This window comes from Dipodomys merriami, unplaced genomic scaffold (assembly GCF_024711535.1).
Source record: "Dipodomys merriami isolate MVZ:Mamm:240054 unplaced genomic scaffold, mDipMer1.0.p SCAF_35, whole genome shotgun sequence".
Lineage (NCBI taxonomy): Eukaryota > Metazoa > Chordata > Mammalia > Rodentia > Heteromyidae > Dipodomys > Dipodomys merriami.
The window spans coordinates 400,305-424,125 of NW_027205048.1; the positions used below are offsets into that span (position 1 = coordinate 400,305).

General features: G+C 39.3%; 1 protein-coding gene across 1 annotated transcript in view; it reads left to right on the forward strand.

The window, feature by feature from the left end:
* Sorcs3 (sortilin related VPS10 domain containing receptor 3) overlaps positions 1 to 23,821 on the forward strand; it is a 415,789-nt gene that overhangs the window by 386,283 nt on the left and 5,685 nt on the right. The window contains exons 21-25 of the mRNA XM_069987921.1: positions 6,750 to 6,873; positions 8,325 to 8,437; positions 13,267 to 13,398; positions 15,040 to 15,139; positions 16,000 to 16,105. Coding sequence (XP_069844022.1) covers positions 6,750 to 6,873; positions 8,325 to 8,437; positions 13,267 to 13,398; positions 15,040 to 15,139; positions 16,000 to 16,105 — 575 coding nt within the window. The remainder of the gene's footprint in view (positions 1 to 6,749; positions 6,874 to 8,324; positions 8,438 to 13,266; positions 13,399 to 15,039; positions 15,140 to 15,999; positions 16,106 to 23,821) is intronic.

Genomic DNA, 23,821 nt, shown 5'->3' on the forward strand with positions numbered 1-23,821 from the left:
GAACAGTGGTAGTAAGTATAATTGATTATTGTTATAATGATTATGTTAAGATGTTACCAGTCACTTAGAAGATACCTAAACATTTGGAAATATTAGACTGTTATACTAATCATTTGCACTAATACAGTGGACATCTAGGTGATAAATGTAACATTGTTCTAGAGATTACATTCCTGTCTAAAATAAATAATTGGTTGTTCCATTTGAAAAGGGATACTTTATCAGTACATTTTACTAGTACCATGCTTGAAACACATCACGGGTGGTCACTGGTACAATACTTGATCCAATAAGCATCATCATCAAATGGCAAAAACAAAATGAATATGTCTGGGTTCATCATGAATGGTGTGATGCTGTGATGTAAGACTTGTTAAGTTCCTGTTCACTAACACACTGCTCTGTGAAAGGGTTTATTATTATTATCAAGTTTGAGGGTTTATTCTTAGAATTTGCTTTATATACATTATTTTATTTAATCATCAGAACATCACTGACAATAGAGAAATTATCCCATTTTAAAGGGAATGCATTTGGGTTAATATCCTTGGAGGGTAATGTTGTATGTGGTGTGTGTGTGTGTGTGTGTGTGTGTGTGTGTGTGTGAGAGAGAGAGAGAGAGAGAGAGAGAGAGAGAGAGAGAGAGTGTGTGTGTGTGTGTGTGTGTGTGTGTGTGGGTGGGTGTGCATGCAAATGTGTCTGTGTGCACTTATGGGTGGGAGAGAGAGATGATCGATTCACTCGGGTAGTTAAATTAAATCACCCTTTATGTTTGTTGATTTAAAGGAGAGAACTGACCGTTCTCACACAGTTTAAAACCGACTCTTATCTCGATGGTATTAACATAGAAGTATATTATCCCTATCTTCAAAAAAGATAGCACTCCAGGTGAGAAGGTAAAGTGAACACACATGCAGCAATCGCTGAGCAAGTATGATATATAAGTAAATAGAAAAGAGCAAGCATGCCTTATCCAGCTGTTGGCTTTCAAACCTACAGACCTCTCAGTGGGGTGTGTGAAATTGCATCAGGCCCACCGTGGATCCTTTTCAGGAGTCATATTTTGTACTCAATGTTGTGGGGAATACCAAGCAGTGTAAATTCCATTTGTTGCCTTCAAGAAACATAATCTATTTGATCACACGAGGTTAACATCTAAGAAAGACACAAGAAAGGAAGGCAGTAGGAATGAACTAATACTGGCTATTTCAAACAGCCTAGGGAGAAATGGATGCAGGCTCCATGGGTTACAGAGTGAGTCATGTTTGAAATTGGTCTTAAGCTGGCACTAAAGGAGCAGTGAACTTGAGGCTGAGTGGAGAGAAAGGGATCTGGAGCTTTGGAAATGGTTGTGTGTTGTGTGGACTAATCAAGCCAAAGTAGAAGACTCATTTCAATAGAGGGTGGAAGAAAGAAATGAAAGATGGGAGGTTAGAGTATACTGTTGATTTTGTTGTTGAATTTCAAAGTTTGAATCCTGGATGCTCTAAGAAATAACAAGATCAGCCTGAGGCTCTCCCTGGGGAAAATAATCAAGATCATTTAGTTATTTTTCTAACAACTAAAGCAAAAAGGACAAAGGACATAGTTCAAGTGGCAGAGCACTTGCTTAACAAGCACAAAGCTCTGAGACCAGAGCCTAGTAATAAATATGGATTACATTTTAAAAAAAGCAGAGTTAGGATCCTAAATCAGAGTTAGGGTAGTAGGTTAAAAGATAAAATCAGACTCATGGATAGTTCAATGCTTTGAAGGGTTTTTGTGTATATTTTAGTGTGTGTGTGTGTGTGTGTGTGTGTGTGTGTGTGTGTGTGTGTGTGTGTGTGTTTGAGATAAAAGATTTCTTACCTATGAATTTTTATATTAAAACCATAATCATAACTCAGCTATGAATGCTATTTATCTTTCTTGTTTTTTGTGTGTGGTTAAGTCATTTTGACAGTTCTAAGCATAATACATCCACAATTTTATATCTATATCTATGTATAGATATAAATATAGATATTCTGCCTTTTCTACTTCATATGATGAGCACTTATAGCACATTAGTGTATGATCTACTGGCGTTCTCAAGGTGGGCAAGTATAATGGTGGAATAGTCTGTCCAATTTGGGAACAACATCTTTCACTACACTGTGGAGATTGTATAATGTGCAGCATGCTTGCAACTTACCCTGTGTGGAAAACCAGCACGGTTTGTATGAAAAGAGTCTCCTGCAGCTCCCTGTTCCCTTCGTCAAGTGGAAGTCTCATAACAAAGCTCAGAGCTTTGCTGGTTTCTTGCTGGGCTCAGTTGGGAAATATCTGACCTTTCTCACATGAAGGCTTCTTCATGGGAAGGGAAGTAACCCAGCACCTAAGCAATGCCTGAGGTTTTATTCCAAGGGCTGCAGTTGGCACAAAGCAGAGGCAGAGAAGTCAAATGGCTGCTGGCTGAATTTGTGGGACTCTGAATGGCCAATTTGCTGGGATTAACAGAGGTCTGGCTTAATAAATGTGTCTGCTTGCCTAATAGATTTGAGTAAATGAACCTTAAAATACTTGATTTAATTTAGCACTGTGTACCAGATAGCAGCAGCCAATGAAGAACTCAAGGATTCTGTTGAGGGTTCCAGCTTTGCAGGGAAGGTGAAATCAGCCATGATGCCATAACTGCTATGATAAACAAAAGCAATTTGGAAAACAAAATTAGCTTCTGTCATTTCCCTAACGTGGATGTCTGTGGCTCATCACCCAGAGACCAACCATTTCCATTTGGTGAGATTTGTTTGCTGTGGCTCTGTGCCCTGACTAGCTGGAAGAATAGTGTACACTCTCCCATCTCAGATGGCATTTTTCTTGTCCTGCAGCTCTTCACCCTCACTTGGACCTAAACTCCTAGGGAAGCAGCCAGATAGGGTCTGCTGGGACTGGAAATTTATACCTCTCAGGAGAGCTACAGAGGCCAGAACAGTACATCCACCTGAGGGCTGATTTAAGATGACTATCCTGAAAGGAGGAGATGACCAAGATCTGAGGGAAAAGACAAGAAAGTGATGAAAGTTTCTGGAAGAGAGAGCTAGTAAGATGGGAAAAGGTCTGGCGGTGAGAGGTAAGGTAGGATGCAAGAAAGCTAAAGGTAGCAAACTAGAACAAAAAGGTAATGTCATAGCAGAGGGAGTCACTCAAGCAGTCCTGAAGAATAAAAGCATACTTTGTATGCATTTTATACATTTTCTCCTAGAATATTATTATGAAAATTTGCAGACATATATTAAAATGTGAAGAATATTTTTTTCAATGAACATACATTTACTTTGCTGGTTCTATCATATCTCTGTCTATCCATCCATCAATCTATTTTTTTTTGTTGTTTTGATTCAATTCAAAGTATATTTAAGAAACCTGTATACTTTGCTGTAAAGGATTCAGCATGCAAATCTAATAATTGTTCATACAGTCTTGACACTGTTTGTCTATGGGGATATAAAACGTATCTGTGATGGAATGCATAAATCTGCAGTGTGCAGTTACTGAGTTGGACAGAGGCATTCACCGATACAAAGCAAACTCCTATCACAATATATCATATTACTGTCATGCCAGAAAGTTTCCACTTACTACTCATTTTCAGTTTCTCTACTTTATAAATTATATCATAGATTAGATTTGCTTCTCTAGAACCTCATACAAGTGTAACCATACACTACACATTTTCTAATTTTACCACTCATTGTTTGAAGATTCATGTATAGTATATATATATATATCATACATATGTATATATATACACACACATATATGTGATACATACCATAAATATGCTACCTATGTCAATGTATGTGCTAATATTTGTTCTTTTTTATTTATTATTTGAAGATAAGATATTATTTGAAGATATTTTCCTATTGATAAATTCCTTTGCTCTTTACAGCTTTTTCCAAACACCCAAACATTTCATTTCTCTGTGTGTGTGTGTGTGTGCGTGCGCATGCACGTGAGTATGTGTATGTGTCTGTCGACATGTCTGTCCTCTAGAGCTTGAACACAGGGGTCTGGGTATTGGCCCTAAGCTTTTTTGCTCAAGATTAGTACTCTACAACTTGATCCACAGTTCTACTTCTGGCTTTTCCATCATTAATTAGAGATAAGACTCTCTCAGACTTTCCTGACCAGGATGGCTTCAAACCATGACTCTAAGATCTCAGCCTCCTAAGTAGCTAGGATTATAGACATAGGTCACTGGTACCCTGCTCGAATATTTATAGACTCTCTCAGACTTTCCTGACCAGGATGGCTTCAAACCATGACTCTAAGATCTCAGCCTCCTAAGTAGCTAAGATTATAGACATAGGTCACTGGTACCCTGCTCGAATATTTATTTTATTATTCACGAACATGTGTTTTCTCTTGATTAAATACCTAGGATGGTAATGGCTAAATCATAAACTACATGATGGTGTGACCCTTTTGGAAAAGGCTTTTATACTATACTTTTGCTTAAATGTTGGCAGTATTTTTCATTCCCACCCACATTGTATGACAGTTCTAATTTTCTCAGCATCTCTAACATAGTTTGGGATTCATATAAAAGGCATTCTTAGCCATTCTGCTAGATTATTTTAGTTATTTAGTTTGAAAGAGCGTAACAAAGTTAATGAAGCATCTAAAAGCCTTCAGACACATGATATTTAATAGGTTGACCTGTAGGAACCTGGAAATAATGCTTAGAGCCATTTGCTAATGCCTTCGATCTAACAACTCAATGAGTCCTCACAGATTTTTAAATCTCAAACTTTCATTTAGATGAAGGAGAAGAAGAAAGCCCAAAATGGGGACAGAGTCTGCCAGAGGTCATTTATTAAAATAGTAACAGAGAAGGAGTTTGTAGCCATTGTTCTGGTCACATGAGAAAGGGTACAAGTCTTTGTGTTTATGTGATTCTCTCATTTCATAGCCTTGGCTAACACTGCTGTGCTGAGCCCAACTTGATTTGAACATCTTTTTCAAAATAGGCCTCTGAACTGCATAGCATCATTATGACACGGAGGCCAGACTCATTTGCCTCCCCTTCTTAAGTCAGAGGAACATAACTTTTGTGTACTCTCACTGAGCCGTAAGAACGGGGAAGCATATGGGCTCTCCGGAGTTTGCTATTAGTTGAAGGAAACAGCGTATCTCTTGATTTATTTCCTTCTTGTTTTCTTTAACAAACTGAGAAGGACCAGGTGTCTGAAGCTTAGGGCATATCTCTTCAGTTGCCCAACTCCAATCATCAGCTTGGTCATAAAACAGAGCTGTAAGATTTTAAAACAAAAACAAAAGTGAATTATTGTTTCAGAGGTCTAGCCTAAAATTGTGAGCTAGAAAGACATTTCAGTCTTACAGAGGGAAAGCTTCTTGCAAGTTGGATCTCTGAACCTCTGTGTGTATATACATAGATGTGCTGCGTGAGGCCTAACCAAGGTTCATTCCCCCAAAGAACAGCTCTATGCTCCTCCCACTTCTATGCGCCTCTCTATGCTGTGGTTCTCTCAACTTTTTATCACTTGCCTTAGATCAATTTCCTAGCATTATTTCCTTTTTTAATATATATTTTTATTATAAAGATACTGTACAGAGGGCTTACAGTTTCATGAGTAAGGTAATGAGTACATTTCCTATTGAGCATTGTTACTCCCTCCTTTGTTTTTCCCTTACCATCCTTTCCCTCCCTTATTCCTCCCTCTCCCTCCCCCCCCCCCAAATTGTAAAGTTCGTTTTCAACATAGTGTCTTGTACATCTCAGATACAGGTTGACCCATTCTAGCATTATTTCTTAACTCCCAAACATTAGGGAATTTTAAAGGCCCTGGGCTTTAAGAGGACTCTAAATAATGACTCTTCAATCTCTCTTCTTTCCAATAATCACTAGCTTTGACCAAGACCCCAATTCCCAAGGGGAACTTGGATAATTTGTTCCTTTGTCCTTGAAAAATCCCAATTTATTATGGTAAATTAGGGGGGAATAAAAAAAAGAAGATTTATAACATGACCATAGATACATATGCTTGTGTATTTCCCAATCTAATAAAAATGGTAAAAATGCTTTGAGATGGAAAACATGTCTAATAAAATAAAAAGTAAACAGAATGACAATGAATCCTATATATATATATATATATATATATATATATATATATATATATATATATATATTCCATTATATGAAAGACAACAACCTAAAATAGTGACACAGAAGAATATGATACAGGGACACTCTAAGACTTTCTCTGAATGGAAAACAGGATGAAAATCTAAATGACATCGGATATCAGGGGAAAAGACAAATGGTCTCCTATGCTCATAGCCCCAACAGGGACATGTGTCAGAACTTACTTCTCCTTTGTCCCAGATGGAAGAATAGAACTAAAGGAAAAAAATCTAGAGTGTCCGGTCTTAGCATTTCCCAGTATTTAGCGCTGTGTTTGAAATGTATTGATTTAACATGTATTAATCCTTACAAAGCAAGACTCCACTCTTGAGCCACTCTATTCATCCTTAAGTTTTATCAATTCTTACATTGACTTATCCTCTTCCTCCGTGCTGGGGAAATGATCGTGTTCATTTAGTAAGCTTTCCAAAGTTTTTGTGTTTTATCTTTCTTTTTGAGGTGGGATCCCTGGGGGTCTAAGCTATGCAGAATGACCACCTGGTGAGAGGAGCAGGAGATCCAGGAGCTGGGATGCCTACTGAGGACTAAATGGGTGTTGCTGTTGTCCTTCTTGCAGCCCCTTATCACCTTGGACAGCAGCATCTCCTTCACCTTCCTCGCAGAGGGAACCAACACCATCACTGTGCAGGTGGCTGCCGGGAATGCCCTTATCCAGGACACAAAAGACATCGCTGTTCATGGTAAGCCCTGAAAATTGTCCACTGTTGCCCCCTCCTCGCTTCCACAGCCAGCCCCTTCCACTCACCCTCCTGGCAACTAGACTGTGAAAAGATAATAGAGCTCCACAGTAGCATTCTACCTTGCTCCTGGATAAAGGATCCATATTATAAAAGAAATCTCTCACAGAGTTACATTCTTTCCCCTGGGGTGTGTCTGCATCACCATCTGTGACGATTCACATTTTTGAGATGTGTACTAGACGGTGATCTGATGACATCACATGCTAGATCCAGTGTCCTGCAGACGCATCTACAATGTGAGCTCAGCCTCTACTTTGTGAGATGGAAATGAGTGGTTCCCAAGGTGGGAGGAGTCACAGTTCCTGCCTTTGAAGGTTAAAACCTTAGAGAAAAGCAAGAGGAAGTGATAACAGAGCTCCTATCTGTTCACTATCTGAGTAACCATTCTTCATTACTAAGTTATTTTAAGTAAAATTATTGACTCTTCTTCTGCCAGTTGACCAATGTCTATGACCAATGTCTAGACGTAAACCTAGACATAGGTTTCTAGATATAGACATAATCACTGTGGTTTTCTAGGAAGTGTCCTAATGCAGGTGAGACTTTGACCCAACTCATATTTTTTCTGTTTCACACAGGTAATTTTTTCTCTATCTTTCTGTCAACTTGGCACTTGGGTTCTTGATTAGTTAATTGGTATTGTACTTTTAGGTAAAGTCTTATTGATGTATAAATTTGATTCTGAAAATTATCCAGATTCTATTGGCATCATGCATTACCAACAAGTACATAAACCTGTGTCCTCACCAACCAGGTCAACAGTGGAGCAACATCTTACAATCAACCTAGTGCCAAGTTAGAACCTACTTTGTATGCCACTGAGGCAGTTTTTAAAATAACACAGGAACTTAAGAAAGAAGTGGAAAAAAATGTTCAACCCAACCATTTGGAGTGGTTCTGCAGGACACTACCTGCACATATTTCCCTGGAGTTTCCTGGTTATGTTTCTTTCCAGATAGTATCATTTTTTTTACAGGAAAAAGGCTTTTTTGCCAGTCTTGGGCTTGAACTCAGGACTTAGCCACTGTCCCTGAGCTTCTTTTGCACACTACCACTTGAGCCACAGCACCACTTCCAGCCTTGTCTGTGTATGTGATACTGAGGAATTGAACCCAGGGCTTCATGCATGCTAGGCAAGCACTCTACCACTAAGCCACATTCCCAGCCCAGGAAAAAGGCTTAAAATCCAAAATTACTGAGGACACTCAAAGGGGTACACATTAACTTCCAATCAGCACTTTCCACTTTCTTTCAGAATTCACAAAGTAGGCCAAAAGTAAGGAATTGCCTCTCCGACCTTCTGAGAAGAGACTTGTGAGGCTTGCTGGTAGGCCCCACACACTTCTCACCGCACTCTGTAGGCCTCACTCCCACGTTCTGTCTCCCTGCAGAATACTTCCAGTCTCAGCTCTTATCCTTCTCTCCTAATCTGGATTACCACAATCCTGACATTCCTGAATGGAGGCAGGACATTGGCACCGTCATCAAGCGAGCTCTGGTTAAAGTAAGTCAGATTTATCATTGTTTGTCTTTCAGATAAAAAAAATCTAGATTGTATGGGTAAGAACACATTTGCATGGATAAAAGCACTAAAACAGGTAGATACAGGTTATTTCTGAAGAAAAAGAAAGGAAGGAGGAAGGAAGGAAGGAAGGAAGGAAGGAAGGAAGGAAGGAAGGAAGGAAGGAAGGAAGGAAGGAAGGAAAGAAGGATGGATGGATGGGAGGGAGGGAGGGTGGGAGGGAAGGAAGGAAGCTCTAGGTGCCTGTGGCTCAGACTTGTAATCCTAGCTACTCAGGAGGTTGAGATCTGAGGATCACAGTTCGTATTCAGTCTGGTAGAAAAGTCAGTGATACTTTTATCTCCAATATACTACTTAGAAAAAAAAGGCAGAAGTGACACAGCGGCTCAAGTGGTAGAATGCTAGTCTTGAGCACGCCCAGGCCCTGAGTTCAAACCCCAGGACTACTAAAGGAAAAAAAAAAAAAAGAAACAAAAAACAAAGGAAAAATGGAGAGAGAGAAGAAAGGAGAAGAACAACAAGGAGAGGGAAGGAAGGGGTAAAAGTGTCCATCCAGTCCAGTGTTTGAAGATGGAAATCATTCCATTGTTTATCTTACATATTTCAGAGACAAAGGCTTGACTATTCTAATGATGAGAGGAGTTTTCCTTGAGTCTATACTACTATCATGTGACTGGCTCTTTGGCCATGAATAGTGTCTTCTTAACAAGTATTTAGATGCAGCAGATTATCATTGGGCACAGACAGCACTCAGAAAGCTACAGGCTGGGAAACAGAGACTTCTACAAGGGGAAGAAAACTATGTATTTAACCCAAGGTCAAATGTGCCTTAGAGAATGTAAAAGACTTGTTAACAGCTGTAAGAACTATGCACTAGAATATAATAATGAATAAAACATGGTCAACTGAGATGTAGAAGTAAGTCTAAAGTGAAATTAGGTGTATGATGGAGACATTGCCAGTATCTCCAAGGAGCATGGAGAAAAGTGTAGTTTGCCCTGTCCAGGGAAGTGCAAGCTGGGTATAGATTGGGAATTCAGTTCATTCTGTTGAATGATAGTGATGGTTTAAAAGGGGATATTTGACCTGTATTTTCAAGGGTATATTTCAGCTAAAAGTGAGGTGTACTATCTTCTAAGTAACCAGGAACTACTGCCAGAGTACATCATGTTGGGGAGATGGCGTAGAGTTTTATGTGGCCAGTGTATACCTTATACGGAAGAGTGTGACTACAGATTTAGGTCAGAATGTAAAGGGTCCGAGTAGCTACACTGTAGGCAGTGAGTATAAAGTGCTGTGTTTGTTTAAGTGGGAAAATGCATATCAGTAGGCTTATAGTCCAGGTATCTATTCTGGCAGCAATGAGAGGAAAGGCTACTGGGGTAAGGAATCAGAAGCTATCTTTTAATTAGATATTGTTATAAAAGAGCACCACAAAGGGTATCCATCCAATTAAAGGTGTCAAGGGGTAATGAGATCCTCAAAGAAAAGAATCAAAGGACAATAATGTAGAACAACAGAGATGCTGTCTAATGGATGCAACATGGATGAGAGGCAGGGAAGAGCTTTCTGATACCAAGCATAGGCAGGAGATTGCCTTGCTACTAAGCAAGGTGGAGACCATGTAGGTGGAGACTGCTTCGATCACAGCAATGGCTTGGTCTATTGCTGGGGCTGTCGATGTCATAAGTCCCTCCTCAGGGCAGGATATGTCTGCTATGCCCCTAGGCTGGGGAGAAAGACCTGGAAAGGAGGTGACAGTGAGGAAGCAGAGTAAATAAATGAAAATGATACATGAGCTCTCCTGTAGGAGTTGTCAACTTCAAATCGTTTGATAACAAGATTGTTCCTGGAAAGAAAGGAAAATGAGATGGCTGTGCACACGCTCAGTCCCTTTTGTTTGCTATAGCAAGGGGTCATAGGCTAGGTGGCCTATAAACAACATACATTTATCTCTCATAGTTGGGAGAATAGAAAGTCCAAGATCAAGCCACTGGCAGATTTGATATCTGATCATAGCCTGCTTTCTGATTCATTGGTGAACCTTTCCCATTGTGTGTTCACATGGTAGAATGAGGGCAAAGCAATTCTCTGGGGCTTTGTAAATGAGGGCTGTAATCCCAATTCTGAGAGCTCCAGCCTTATGACCTAATCATCTTACAAAGGCCTCACCTCTTAAATCCAATCACATTTGTGGTTAGGTTTCAAATATAAGCATTGTAAGGGAAGGACCCAAATATCTAGGCTGAGCTATGTTGTTGAATATAACATCCAGGATATATTTTGAGTGCTGGAGTTATTAAAGCACACTCACTTTGAAGGTGATTATGATAAATAGTTACTAAATAGTAACAATCAACCCTGTCTGCCCACGCCCAGGCTTTAAATCTCAGGAAGGCAAATCACCTCCCTTGTTCCTTTGGACAGGATTAAGTGAACCCTGATTCCCAAGGTACACTCAGGGTCTCTAGTGACACCCCTGAGATTATTTTTCACTGAAACACAGGGTCACACAAACCAAGAAAGATATTGGTAGGCCCATCTTCGTTTATCTCATTGGGTGATTTTTCTGCATTTCATTTCTTTCTCGTCTTCTGTGTCTTGCTGCCTCTGGAGTGCAAAGATAAAGTCTCACTTTACCATGCACCATTCACTGAGATTTCTAGCCATCCTGCCTCCCCGTGAGATTTCACGAGATGGTTTCCTTGGTTGGTGCACCTTGTAGGCTTCTGACAGCCAGTTTGTAATTTCGTGCAGTCTGGAAAGCCTTTCTTTGCTTTATCACATCCCTGAGTGTTCACTCCAATCTGTAAGCCTCGTTCCAAATAGGAAACAGAGCTGAGCAAATGGGAAACAACCACCTTTCTACTTCTACACAATTCAGCAACTATTTACTGACTTTCTCCCCTGCCAACCATCTTCTAGTACCGTCAGGTAGATACAAAGACCTCCAGGACTGCCTAGGAGAGCCCACAATCAGAACCAATCACAGAAATGACCGGGAGTTGTGCAGATGAGATCTATGATCCTAACATGCAATAGACACAGTGAACTGGAGGATCTCAGTGGGGTGCCCAGAGGGAGAAGATTCTTGCAGGTATAGGAAGTCGTTGAGAGAGACTCCTTGGAGGAGGCATTATTATAGCTGTGCTACAAAATCTATCATGTTTGTCACTGACAGAAGAGACAGTATTGTTGTGGATAGAAGACCTCCAGTAGAGACATAGGGAAGTATGAACAGTGGGGAAAAACACTTTATTCTCACCTATTTTTTTTGAAGTTGTTTTTCAAGAATCTGCCATTAGAAGCCAAGTATTAAATTTTTTAAAGTGATAATCACCTTTACTAAGCACTAAAGAATAGAAAAATTCAAGTTGGGTACTGGTGGCTCATGCCTATAATCCTAGGTAACCAGGAGGCTCAGATCTGAGGTTCACAATTCAAAGACAGCCTAGGTAGGAAAGTTCATGAGACTTTTATCTCCCATGAACTTCCAAAGAGTCAGAAGTGGAGCTGTGGCTCAAGTGGCTAGAACACTAGCTTTGAGCAAAAAGCTCAGGGACAGCACCCAGGCTCTGAGTTCAAACCCCCAAATGAGCACAAGGAAGAGAAAACTAAAGAAAGAAAGGAAGAGAGAGAGAGAGAGAGAGAGAGAGAGAGAGAGAGAGAGAGAGAGAGAGAGAGAGAGAGAGAGAGAGAGAGAGGAAAGAAAGAAAGAGAGAGAGGAAAGCAAAAAAGAAAGAAAGAGAGAGAGAGAGGGAAAGAGAGAGAAGGAGGGTGGAAGGAAGGGAGGGAGGAAGGGAAAGAAATAAAGGATGGAAAAATTTAGTCTTAATATCAGCCTCTTAACTTTCAGTATTTGATTTTTTCCTATGCTATGCATTTGTATTTTTAGAGTTGTAATCAAATGAATATAAAGAAATAGACTAGTATGCAGCCATCGTACGCAATTTTCCACATTACTTTATGGTACTCAGCATCATTTTAGAGTTAGAATTGTCTGTATAATGACCATATTGGTATTTTAAATACTTTAAAAATATTTGAGTTTTACCTCTTTTCTATTCTAAATAATGTTGTTTTCTTTCTACATATGGTTTTTCCTCTATTTTGGATCAGGTCTTTAGAATTAACTCACCCAATAAAAATATTTTTAAAAAAGAACTAACTCACCCAGTTACAGTTACTAAATGAAGAATACAAATATTGTTATAGCCATAAAGGAAGTCTTTTGGAAAACCAATCGGTGACATGCATTAAGCTTTAGTGCTTCCAGCAACAAATGAAGGAATCTCCTTCACTGTAGCCACAGCGTTATTAGCAACAAATCCAAACCAACACTCAACTTTAATCCTTGCAAACAAGGGCAGCTTGGCTGTGTTTTAAAATTTGCATTTCCTCCATGCCACATGTATTTGTCACTATGTATCCCCATTTCCAGCCAGTTCTGTTTGTATTTTAGTCAGAAGCTCTCATCTTTACTGCAGAAAAATGGAAAAGTATATGAGCAACTATTGCAAATGCTCCCAGCAAATAATGTGTTGAAAATCATTTATAATACTGTTTTAGTTTCAGTAAAAAAAAAGGTATACAAGAGCAGAGGGAGTTTAGTAATCCTTTACCTAGCAACTGTGGGAGAAAGAGGAAAGAAATTCAGATGTACACTGGAGCCTGTGTCTAGAATGCTACATAAATTAAATGAACTGGAACCTTGTATCATATCCACGCTGTGTGCTCCCTCTGCTTCTGGTTGTTGATCTGGGGAAGACGAGCTCTGTAATTCCTCACTCTTGGTTGTAAACCTCTCGCAGGTAACCAGTGTCCCAGAAGAGCAGATCCTTGTGGCTGTGTTCCCTGGCCTTCCCACGTCAGCAGAGCTTTTCATCCTCCCACCCAAGAATCTGACAGAGAGGAGGAAAGGGCACGAGGGAGATCTGGAAGAAGTAAGTGAAGGAGATTTGGCTGGGACACTTGGCTGTAGCCCACATTATGAACAGAAACAACGTTCTCGTCTCAAAAGGGCATCAGTTTCTCTCTCATTCACCTGTCAGCCTAGGGCTCTCTGCCCAGCACCCAGGATTTTGAAGAACACTCACCTTTAACCACAATAAACACAAAGGCTAAGCAAGCAGAGACACAGTAGGAGAGTACTGTGACATTCTTGATTCCAATGACTGCCTTTCCTGAACCTTGCTCAAGTTTCCCTTCCAAGGTTCATTCTGAAGGGCAGGAAATGGGGGTAGAGGCAGGAGCTCACCCTAAGAGATCCTGGCCAATTTAAATTCTGCTTTAAGAGAGGAAATGAACTGCTTTTAAACACATTTCTTTGGAAAGAGAGATGGATTGCCGCATCTTGCTTTGACTGAAGAGGCAGTATTTCCGTAAAGGTCTGTGATTTACTGTCCTTAGGAAATGTTCATAGAGTTCCTTTGATTTACACAAAATCAGAGGCAAAGGGGGAGGGGCGTCTGCTGTTTCTCCCCAATCACTGGATGCTCCTACTGGGGTCCTATTGGCTGTACTCCGTTACCTTTCCCCACATCTCCATGATGCTAAGTCAGGAGAAGTGGAAAGAAACAAAGGTGGCGAGGCTGATGAAAATCTGCAGGAGTCAAACAAGTATGCTCCTGTTTGAAGTAACAATTGTGCACATACCATTTGTGTCCCTTGGGTGTTCACCTGTCCTGGCTGTCACTACCCCATATCTGTGCACAGTCCGCAGCTGTCACTTGGTCAGCTGCTTTTCACTATATGTCAGGGTGGCATGTTGACCGTTGGCCAGGATTAAATCCAGCTTCTCACCACACATCACGTTCCCAAGACCTCCTAATTCTGAAATAGCAAGTGCGATGTGTGTGGACTCTATTTCGAAGCTATAATATCCATCTGTTTAGATAAATAGGTAATTACTGTGATGAATGGAAGCTGTGATATTAAGGCGAGTACAGTGAGATAAGAGTTAGGGACAACAGCCGAAGACTGCCGCAGCTTTCATGTGGAATTACAGAGTGATTAAATCGATGTTATGTGTTTCTGAGACTTGCTGGGGAATGGTAAAGAGGAAAAATTATCCCATAAAAAAACACCCACAGGCAGCTTCTGCTTTGATGTTTGCCTCCCATTGTCTCAAAGATAGAAAATGCAGAGGGGTGGGTTGGGCTTTCGTGCCTGCTTTAATCCTGGCAGGGGGGTTCCTCACCCTGTGCGAGTTACTTGATCAGATTAAAGAGCTAATGATGAGTTGACTTTCTTTCATTGGAACCACCACAGGTCTTAGGTTATCAAGGCAGGGATGAAAGAGCTCTGAGGTAGGAGTTGAATGAATTACTTATGTCAGTTCCAGCTCTGAACAAGATAGATATGTCTCTTTAGATCGCATTCTTCCTCCCCCCACCCCAAGGAAACAAATAGCACCAGCTAATTCCGTGGGCTCCTGTGGCTCTGGGGCCTGTGAGAACCGAGTGGATAAAGATGCTGTTCTTGTATCCTGGCCCCAGATTGAACGTGGTCATTTGTTGCTGATTGGCAGATAGGGAGCATCATCCCTGGTCATCTTTCCATGCAGCATCTTGCTTCTTTTCCAGATTGTAGAGACACTGTTTAATGCTCTCAACCAAAACTTGGTCCAGTTTGAACTGAAGCCAGGGGTCCAGGTCATTGTATACGTCACACAGCTGACATTAGGTGAGTACCTGTTGAGGATCTCGGGGACATGGGTGCGAAGATCCGTTATCTTAGAGAGAAAAGGGAGGGCATAGTCATCAAAATCTCTTCCACAAGATCATGTCTTCCTGGAGGCGTTGTGAGGGGATGGCAGGAAGACTTTATTAGGAGTAGTCCTACCAGTGAGTCCTGGGATAGTCTTGAGAAAAATTACATTTACTTAGCTTTGTGTATGTATTTATTTTTATTCACAACAGTGGAGATGACACTGGATAAATACTTGGGATCTTTCCATTTCTTTGGGTCTGAGACTTAGTTGGGAAGTCAGATTAGAAAACATTGAAATCCAGTTTTAAAATGGATAAGTATAAGTAGAAACATAGATCAGCTCTAATTGTATAACTTACAAAAGGAAAAATTAATGTCCATGTCCCATTGGACATTGAGTTGTGGCTGTCTCTCTCTGGGAGAACCTGTTGGCTCAATGGGTTTTTACTAATAATGGCAGATTTTCAGATGTAGACATTCCCAATGTGCCCATCCAATAGCATTTTACCAGATGATAGAGGAGAATAAAACATTGCTAAGTACTTAACCCAAAGCTCCTAGCAAGCTACCATATTGTCAGGAAGGCTAAGAGGATATTCAAATCTTCTATGCCCTCCTGGGATACACATAGTCTGTTTATACCAAGAACAAGTTTCCCAAATGCACAGCAGAGGAATTGACATTCTTGTAATATTGAATATTCAATACTGAAGCCAAGTTTCCTGTGTTCCGGTAGCAGGCAGGGCAATTGGAAACTGGAAGTTAGGGTGTTGAGTGGTTGGCTCAGTTTCCCAACAACTTTCTAAGTAAGCATGTCTGTTTTTCTGTCTTAGCTCCACTGGTGGATTCCAGCGCCGGACACAGCAGCTCAGCCATGCTTATGCTCTTGTCAGTGGTGTTTGTTGGCTTGGCTGTGTTTTTGATCTACAAGTTTAAAAGGTACACGTTACTCTCATGAGTGGGTTCATCTTAGATGATTCTTCCTATGATCACTTTCCCCAACTCATTTCAAGAATGTGATCTTAGCTCTCCTTGAAGCTATTTTTGGCACTTGAGGAAAAATAGGAATGTTTGAGGGCCAGAGAATAAATGAGTGTAAGAATCAGACTGGTATCCAATTTGTAGCAATAATATGTTCGCAAAATGAGAGCTGTGAGTATGAAATGCATTCTAGAATCTTCAAGAGAAGTGTAAAAATATTTTCAGTCTCATTTGAAATTTTAAAATAAGGGCACAGATATTCAGGGGTCTTTGGGAGGTCCTTTCATACAGATCAACACCCATGCAGGGCTATTAAATAGAAGAAAATGCAGCTGAATTTCTTTTTCTCTTTTTCTTTCACACCCATATACTTTCTTCCCTTCTGTTGCAGCCATCCAATATGTCAGTTTAAATTTCATGATCTATGTCCAACCTTCATCTCTCTTTCTCTCTTTGCCTGTGTCTAAAGGAAATTGATCAGGAAAAGCAAACTCTGCATGTATTCAGAAATAAGGTTTGAAGACCTCAGAAGGGCTGTTTTATCAGGCTACTTACCAAAAGGATGACATTGAAATCAATGATTTTGAACTCATATTCAAATTATATAATACTTCTCCCAGGAAGTGGACTGTTTTGAGAGTATGAACTCTTGAAGTCAGACCGACTCTTAGCTATTAGAATTCATGTTCTTGGAGGATTGTGTTTGCTTCTCTCAGCCTTAGTTTCCTGATCTGTAAAATGAGGAAAACAATAATAGTTTGGAGGTTTGCTGTACAATTTAAATATAATAACAGCTATAACCTGCCACAAACAAATGATCAAGGAAGCTAACTTATTTTCTGTCCTACAGAAATGCCATTGTACCACAAAGTGGCACATACTAGATTCTCAAAAAATCTTGCCAGTGACATAGTGATATTATTGGGTGAATTTTTAAAAAGCATAGCAGGGCTCTGGTAGACCTTGGAGTTAACGTATTCCTTGTGAATCTGGAAAGCAAATAGCAAACATTATTTATTCTACCTGGCTTTACCCCGGGCTCTCCTCCAGTGGATAGTCCACTTAAAATGACTGGTTTTACATGACTGCTTCCACAGCTTCCCATGCCTACTAGAAGGATGGAGCGATGCCTTCTAGTCAACTTACAGACCTGTCTGTGAGCTCATGTCCTTTTAGGTCAAGGTGGGAAAAACAGCTAGCCTATAGCCACTTTGAAAAGAGGTAACACCTTTCTGTCACAATTAGAGAAGTGTGAAAGATCTGTTATGGCAATCTTATTTGTGGAGGCACTTCAATTACATAAAATGAAAATTCACTTATGAGAAGATTCGATGTAGAGGACCCCGATGACTACTGGGGACTGTATATCAAGTAAACCAAATTTATGACCTCTGGGTTTATAAAACTATGGATCCATGGTTGCTGAACATAAAGGCTAATATAAGTCTTGCAAAGAGATGTGTGTGTGTGTGTGTGTGTGTGTGTGTGTGTGTGTCTGTCTGTCTGTCTGTCTCTGTGTGTGTTTGAGATACATATCCAAATTAAAGTAAGACTATCCTGTGACATAGCAACTCCCAATTTTTCATCAATGCTGATAAACTCCCTAGACAGTCAGCTTATATTATAATGATCTCTAAGTTTGTGCACTTTAATGCATGAATCCATGCCAGGTAATGGCATTGCTATATTCTTCTACTTTTATAGTTCTCAGTTATCAGCCAGCCCTTTCTATGTCTCTAACTGGATCAATGGCAGTCAAACTGTATAAACAGTAGTCATCTATCAGTTAACCTTTACTTTTCTAGCTCTTTTTCCAGAAGTTTTCCTCCCAGAACTATAACCCTTTGATTGAGACTCTATTGCATTATTTGGTTTTATTTTTTAAAGAAAAAACTATGCAAATTTTATTTCAAGTATTGCCATCATTTTAAAAAATATTTTTTATTATGTTTAAGTGATTACATAAATTTCACAGTATTCTGAGATAACCTCTTTCCCTCTCATTCCCTCCCTCCCATCGCTGCCCTTGAGCTTCTTAGTTCATTTTCATCAATGTCCAGGGCAGCGGATGGGCCCCTCTGTTGTATGGTTTCCCGTTTCCCTCTGATTCTGTGTTCTCCTCCTTGTTTGCTCCAGATGTGTGTGTATATACCATATATGTGTCAACAGGATGGGGTCATTTAGTAATGATTAGACAAGATGAGTGGAGGTCCTTTGTTTCTCGAGTCCTGTTTGCCTTGTCGTATCTCCTTACATTTTGTATTTAACATCCACATATCAGGGACACCATGTGCCATTTTTTTTTTTTTTGCTCTTGGCTTACCTTGCTTAAAATGATTTTTCAACATTGTGTTTTGTACATCTCACTGTTGCAGTGGGTCAACCTGTATCCTTATTTAAGCGTTTTGTTATATCTCTTCTCCCCAAATTATAAAAATGTATATACAAGATACAGGACACTGGAATCAGATACAGTGGATCATATACAAGAAACAAAAGAATCACATAGTACATTATAAGTATGTTAAAAACAATAGCAAGAAAGAAGAAAAACCACTGTGTTCTTGTCTTGGGGTTCATTTTGCTTAACATCATCTGTGGGGAGGGAGGATTTGGGGAGGTAGGGAGGGAAGGGAAGGTAGGGGAAAAACAAAGGAGGAGGTAACAATGCTCTGATAGGAAATGTACTCAATGCCTTACTCATGTAACTGTAACCCCTCTGTACAGTATTTTTACAATAAAAATATATATGGAAAAATTTTTTAAAAATAATTTTAACAGTTCCATCCAGTTCCTTATTAATGCCATTATTTTTTCTAAGGGCTGCATAATATCCCATTGTATATAGGTACCACAGTTTTTGGATCCATTCATCTGTGGTGGGGCATCTGGGTTGTTTCCATATCTTGACTATTGTGAACAGTGCTGCAATAAACATTGAGGTGCATGTGCCCTTGTATCCTGGTTTTTGTTGCTCAGGGTAGATGCCTAGGAGTGGTATGGCTGGGTCATATTTAGCTTTCTGAGGTACCTCCAGACAGCTTTCCAAAGTGGTTGTATTAGTGTACATTCCCACCAGCAATGCAGTAGGGCTTTTCTTTCTCCGTATCTCCTCCAGCATTTGTCATTGGCTGAATTTAGGATGTGGGACATTCTCTCTGGGGTAAGAGAGGTTGTTTTTATTTGCATTTCCTTTACAGCCAGGGATGATGAACATTTCCTCATGCATTTCTTGCCATTTTTATCTCTGTTCTGAGAAGTCTCTCTTTAGTTCCCTTGCCCATTTAGTAATTGGTTTGTTAGGTTTGGGAGGGATTAGTTTCTTGAGTTCACTGTATATGCTGGATATTATGCCCTTGTCTGATATATTGCTGGTAAATATTTTTTTCCCAATTAGTTGACTGACTTTCTAGTTTTGTTGCTATGTCTTTAGCTGTGCAGAAATTTTTATTTTAAGGCAGTTCCATTTGTTGAATCTCTCTCCAATTTGTTGTGATCTGGAACTCTGTTCAGAAAGTTCCTGCCTGTGCCTATAAGTTCAAGTGTCTCTCCTACTCTGTCCTGCAGTAGTTTCAGAGTTTCAGTTTTGATGTTAAGGTCTTTAATACATTTTGAGTTGATGTTAGTACATGGTGATAGGCTGGGGTCCACTTTTAGTTTTCTGTGGCTGCCCAGTTTTCCCAGCACCAGTAGTTGAAGAGGCTGTGCTTCTTCCACTATATGTCTTTGGCTACTTTGTCAAATATCAGCTGACTGTAAGCATGTGGTTTTATTTATGGATATTCTAATCTATTCCATTGGTATTTGGGTCTGTTTTTGTATTAGTACCAAGCTGTCTTTATTATTATAGCTTTATAGAAGAGCCCAGTATCATGATCCCTCCATGTTTTTGTTTTGTTTTGTTTCGTTTTGCCTAGAATTGCTTTGGCTATTCTAGGTCTTTTGTTGTTCCATTTAATTTTTGGATTGTTTTCTCTATTTCAGTAAAATATGTCATTGGGATTTTAATGGGAATTGCAGAGAATTTGTAAATCAATTTTGGCAGTATAGCCATTCTCACTATATTAAGTCTGCCTACCCAAGAACATGGAAGATCTTTCCATTGCTTGATGCCCTCTATGATGTCTTTAGGCTTTTATACTTTTCATTAAATAGTTCCTTTACTTCTTTGGTTAAGTTAATTCCTAAGTATTTTATTTTTATTTGAGGTTATTGTGAAGGGGGTTGTTTCTTTGATTTCCCTTTATACTTGTATGTTGTTGGTATACAGAAAGGAAACGGATCTTGGGGGGTTAATGTTGTATCCTGCTACTTTACTGAAGTGGTTTATAAGTTCTAAGAGTTTGTGGGTGGAGTTTTTAGGATCATTGAGGCATACTGTCATGTCATCTGCAAAAAGGGCTGGTTTAACTTCTTTCTTCCCTATGTGGATCCCTGTTATGTCTTTATCTTGCCTTATTTCTCTGTCTAAGGATTATGGAACTATATTGAAGAGGAGTGGTAAGAATAGGCATCCTTGCTTTGTTCCTGTTTTTAAGGAGAATCGGTTGTAGTTTTTCCCCATTAAGTATAATATTGGCTATTGGTCTGACATATGTAGCTTTTATTGTTTTTTTTTTTTTTTGGGTCCAGTCGTGGGGCCTGAACTCTGGGCCTGGGCGCTGTCCCTCAGCTCTTGAGCTCAAGGCTAGTGCTCTACCACTTGAGCCACAGCGCCACTTCCAGCTTTTTTCTTTTTGCTTATGTGGTGCTGAGGAATTGAACCCAGGGCCTCATGCATCCAAGGCAAGCGCTCTACCACTGAGACACCTTCCCAGCCCCATGGCTTTTATTGTTTTAAGGAATGTTCCTTCTATTCCTATCTTCTTCAGAGCTTTTAACATGAATGAATGATGTATTTTATCAAAAGCCATTTCCATGTCAATGGAGATAATCATGTGGTTCTTATCTTGGATATGTTGATGTGATGGATTACATTTATTGATTTATGTATGTTAAACCATCCCTGCATCTCTGGGATAAAGCCTACTTGATCATATTGTATGTTTTTTTTGATATGTTTCATATTATATGATTTTTATATGTTTTTGATATGTTTTGATATTATTTGAATTTTTTGAGGAGCTTTGAATCTGTGTTGATCATGGAGATTGGTCTGCAGTTCTCTTTTTTGTTGGGTCTTTGTCTGGTTTGGGGATGAAGGTGATACTGGCTTCATGAAGGAATTTGGGATAGCTCCTTCTGTTTCTGTTTCTGGGAAGAGTTTGAAGGTCTTCAAACGTCTTATAGAATTCCATAGTCTTTTGAGGAACTCCCATACTGCTTTCCAAAGTGGTTGAACAAGTTTACACTCCCACCAACAATGCAGTAGTGAAGCCATCTGGTCCTGGGCTTTTCCTTCTTGGAGGACTTCCGATTGCTTCTCTATCTCATTGTAAGTTATTGGTTTATTTAATTGTTTTATTTCTTCTTGGTTCAGTTTGGGAAATTTGTATTTCTCTAAAAATTCCTCCATTTCTGCTAGGTTTTCCTTCCTTAGTAAGTATAGATTCTGGAAATAATTCTTTAGAATTGTTTGGATATCTTGGGTATTTGTTGTAATTTTTCCCATGGTATCCCTGATCTTATTGATTTGAGTCTCTTCTTCTCTTTTTAGATACTCTTGCCAGAGGTCCATCAATTTTATTGATTTGTTTTCAAAAACCAACTTTATGTTTAATTTCATTAATTTTTATTGTGAGTCTCCATCTCATTAAATTCAGCTCTTATTTTGGTTATCTCGCTCCATCTAGTAACATTAGGGTCATTTTTTTCATGCTTTTCTAGCAGTTTTAGTTGCAACATGAGATTATTTACTTGGTGGGTCTCTATTTCCTTGATGTGTTCACTGAGAGTGATAAATTGACCCCTCAGGACTGCTTTTGCATGTCACACAGGTTTCTTTGTTATGTGTATTCATTTTCATTGAATTGTAGGAACTTTCTAATTTCTTCTTTAATTTCTACTGTGACCCAGGTGTTGCTCAGAAGTGTACTTTCAATTTCCATGTATTTGAGTAATTTTCATGGTATGCTTTGTTATTAAGAATTAGCTTGTTTCTACTGTGGTCAGATAGAATACAGGGGATTATGTCGATCCTCTTGTATTTGCTTAAATTCCTTGTATGAACTATGATATGGTCTATTTTGGAGAAAGTTCCATGGGCTGCTGAGAAGAATGTGTACTGGGTTGTTGTAGGGTGGAAAACTTGGTATATATCAGGTAATTCCGCTTGAGATATGGCATCATTTAATTTGGAGGCTTCTTTGCCAATCCTCTAGGTGGTAGACCTGTACTTTGGTGAGAGTGGAGTATTAAAGTCTCCTAATATTATTGTATTTGGAGCTATTTTATTCTGTAAGTCCCAGAGGATTTGCTTAACATATTTGGGCACACCCAAGTATTGCCATAATTTTTACTTTTATAAGGGGATAAATATTTGAACATCAGGTTATAATTAATTTTGAATTACATGTAACATGGTATATACAAAAATATAAACAAATGAAATAGCAGATATTGAGAGATGATGAACTAGTATTTCAAAATCATTCAATAATTATTGAGTTTTTCCAGGAAAATAGAAAGTTGTCATTTCAAATTATAGTATAATTAATTAAAAATTAAAAAGAATTATCCAGCCAGGTGCCCATGGCTCACACTTGTAGACTTCCATTCAGGAGGCAGAAATCTGAGGATCCTAGTTTGAAGCCAGATTGGGCAAGAAAATCCATGAAACATTTTTTGAAATATATTTTTATTTTCTTTAGCTAGTTGTACAAAGGAATTGCCAGGCAACAGAGCAGTTTATGAATACAGTGTCTCTTGATCAATAGCATCACCCCCTCCCAATCCACCCTTTCCCTCACTATTATTAATTTTTAGGTTATTTATTTAACTCTTTTTGGAATTTAGCAAGGAAATATATGCATACATCAATGCATCTTGATCTGTGTCATCCCTTCAACATCCCCCACGCCCATGACTTCTATCTACCCTTGTTTTTCTCAGTTCTGTGGCATTTGCATTGAGATCTTGCCTCTTTTTCTTTCAGTTGTATAGAACCCAATGGTGGCTATGTGGAGGATGCCCAAATTGCAAAAATTGAAGGTCACGTTCTGATCACTGGATGCACAAGCATCCTTCACATTTTATTATTTCTATCCAATAAAATTTTCTGCATCCATTAGAATTTTTAATTTTTTTTAATATTATTTTATTTTATTTGAGAACATACTGTACAGAGGGGCTACAATTACATGGGCAGGATAATGCATACATTTCTTACCAAGCATTGCAGCCTCCTCCTTTGTTTACCCTTCACCTCCCTTCCCAGCCTCCCCCCTCCCCCCACCCAATTATACCCCCCTCCCCCCCCACCGACATTGTAAAGCTGGTTTTGACATGACATTTTGTACTTCTCATTGTTGCAGCAGGTCCACCTGAATCCTTAAACGACTTGTTTGCCCCCATCTCCTCCACATGTTATACTGACATCAAATATAGTGAAAGCGGGGGTTACACTGTGGGGGAGGGACATACAAAGCAACAAAGAAATAATCTTATAAATGCGTTAGAAACATATGCATGAAAGAAACGAAAACATTAAAATACATAGTTAAGGGTTCATTTTCC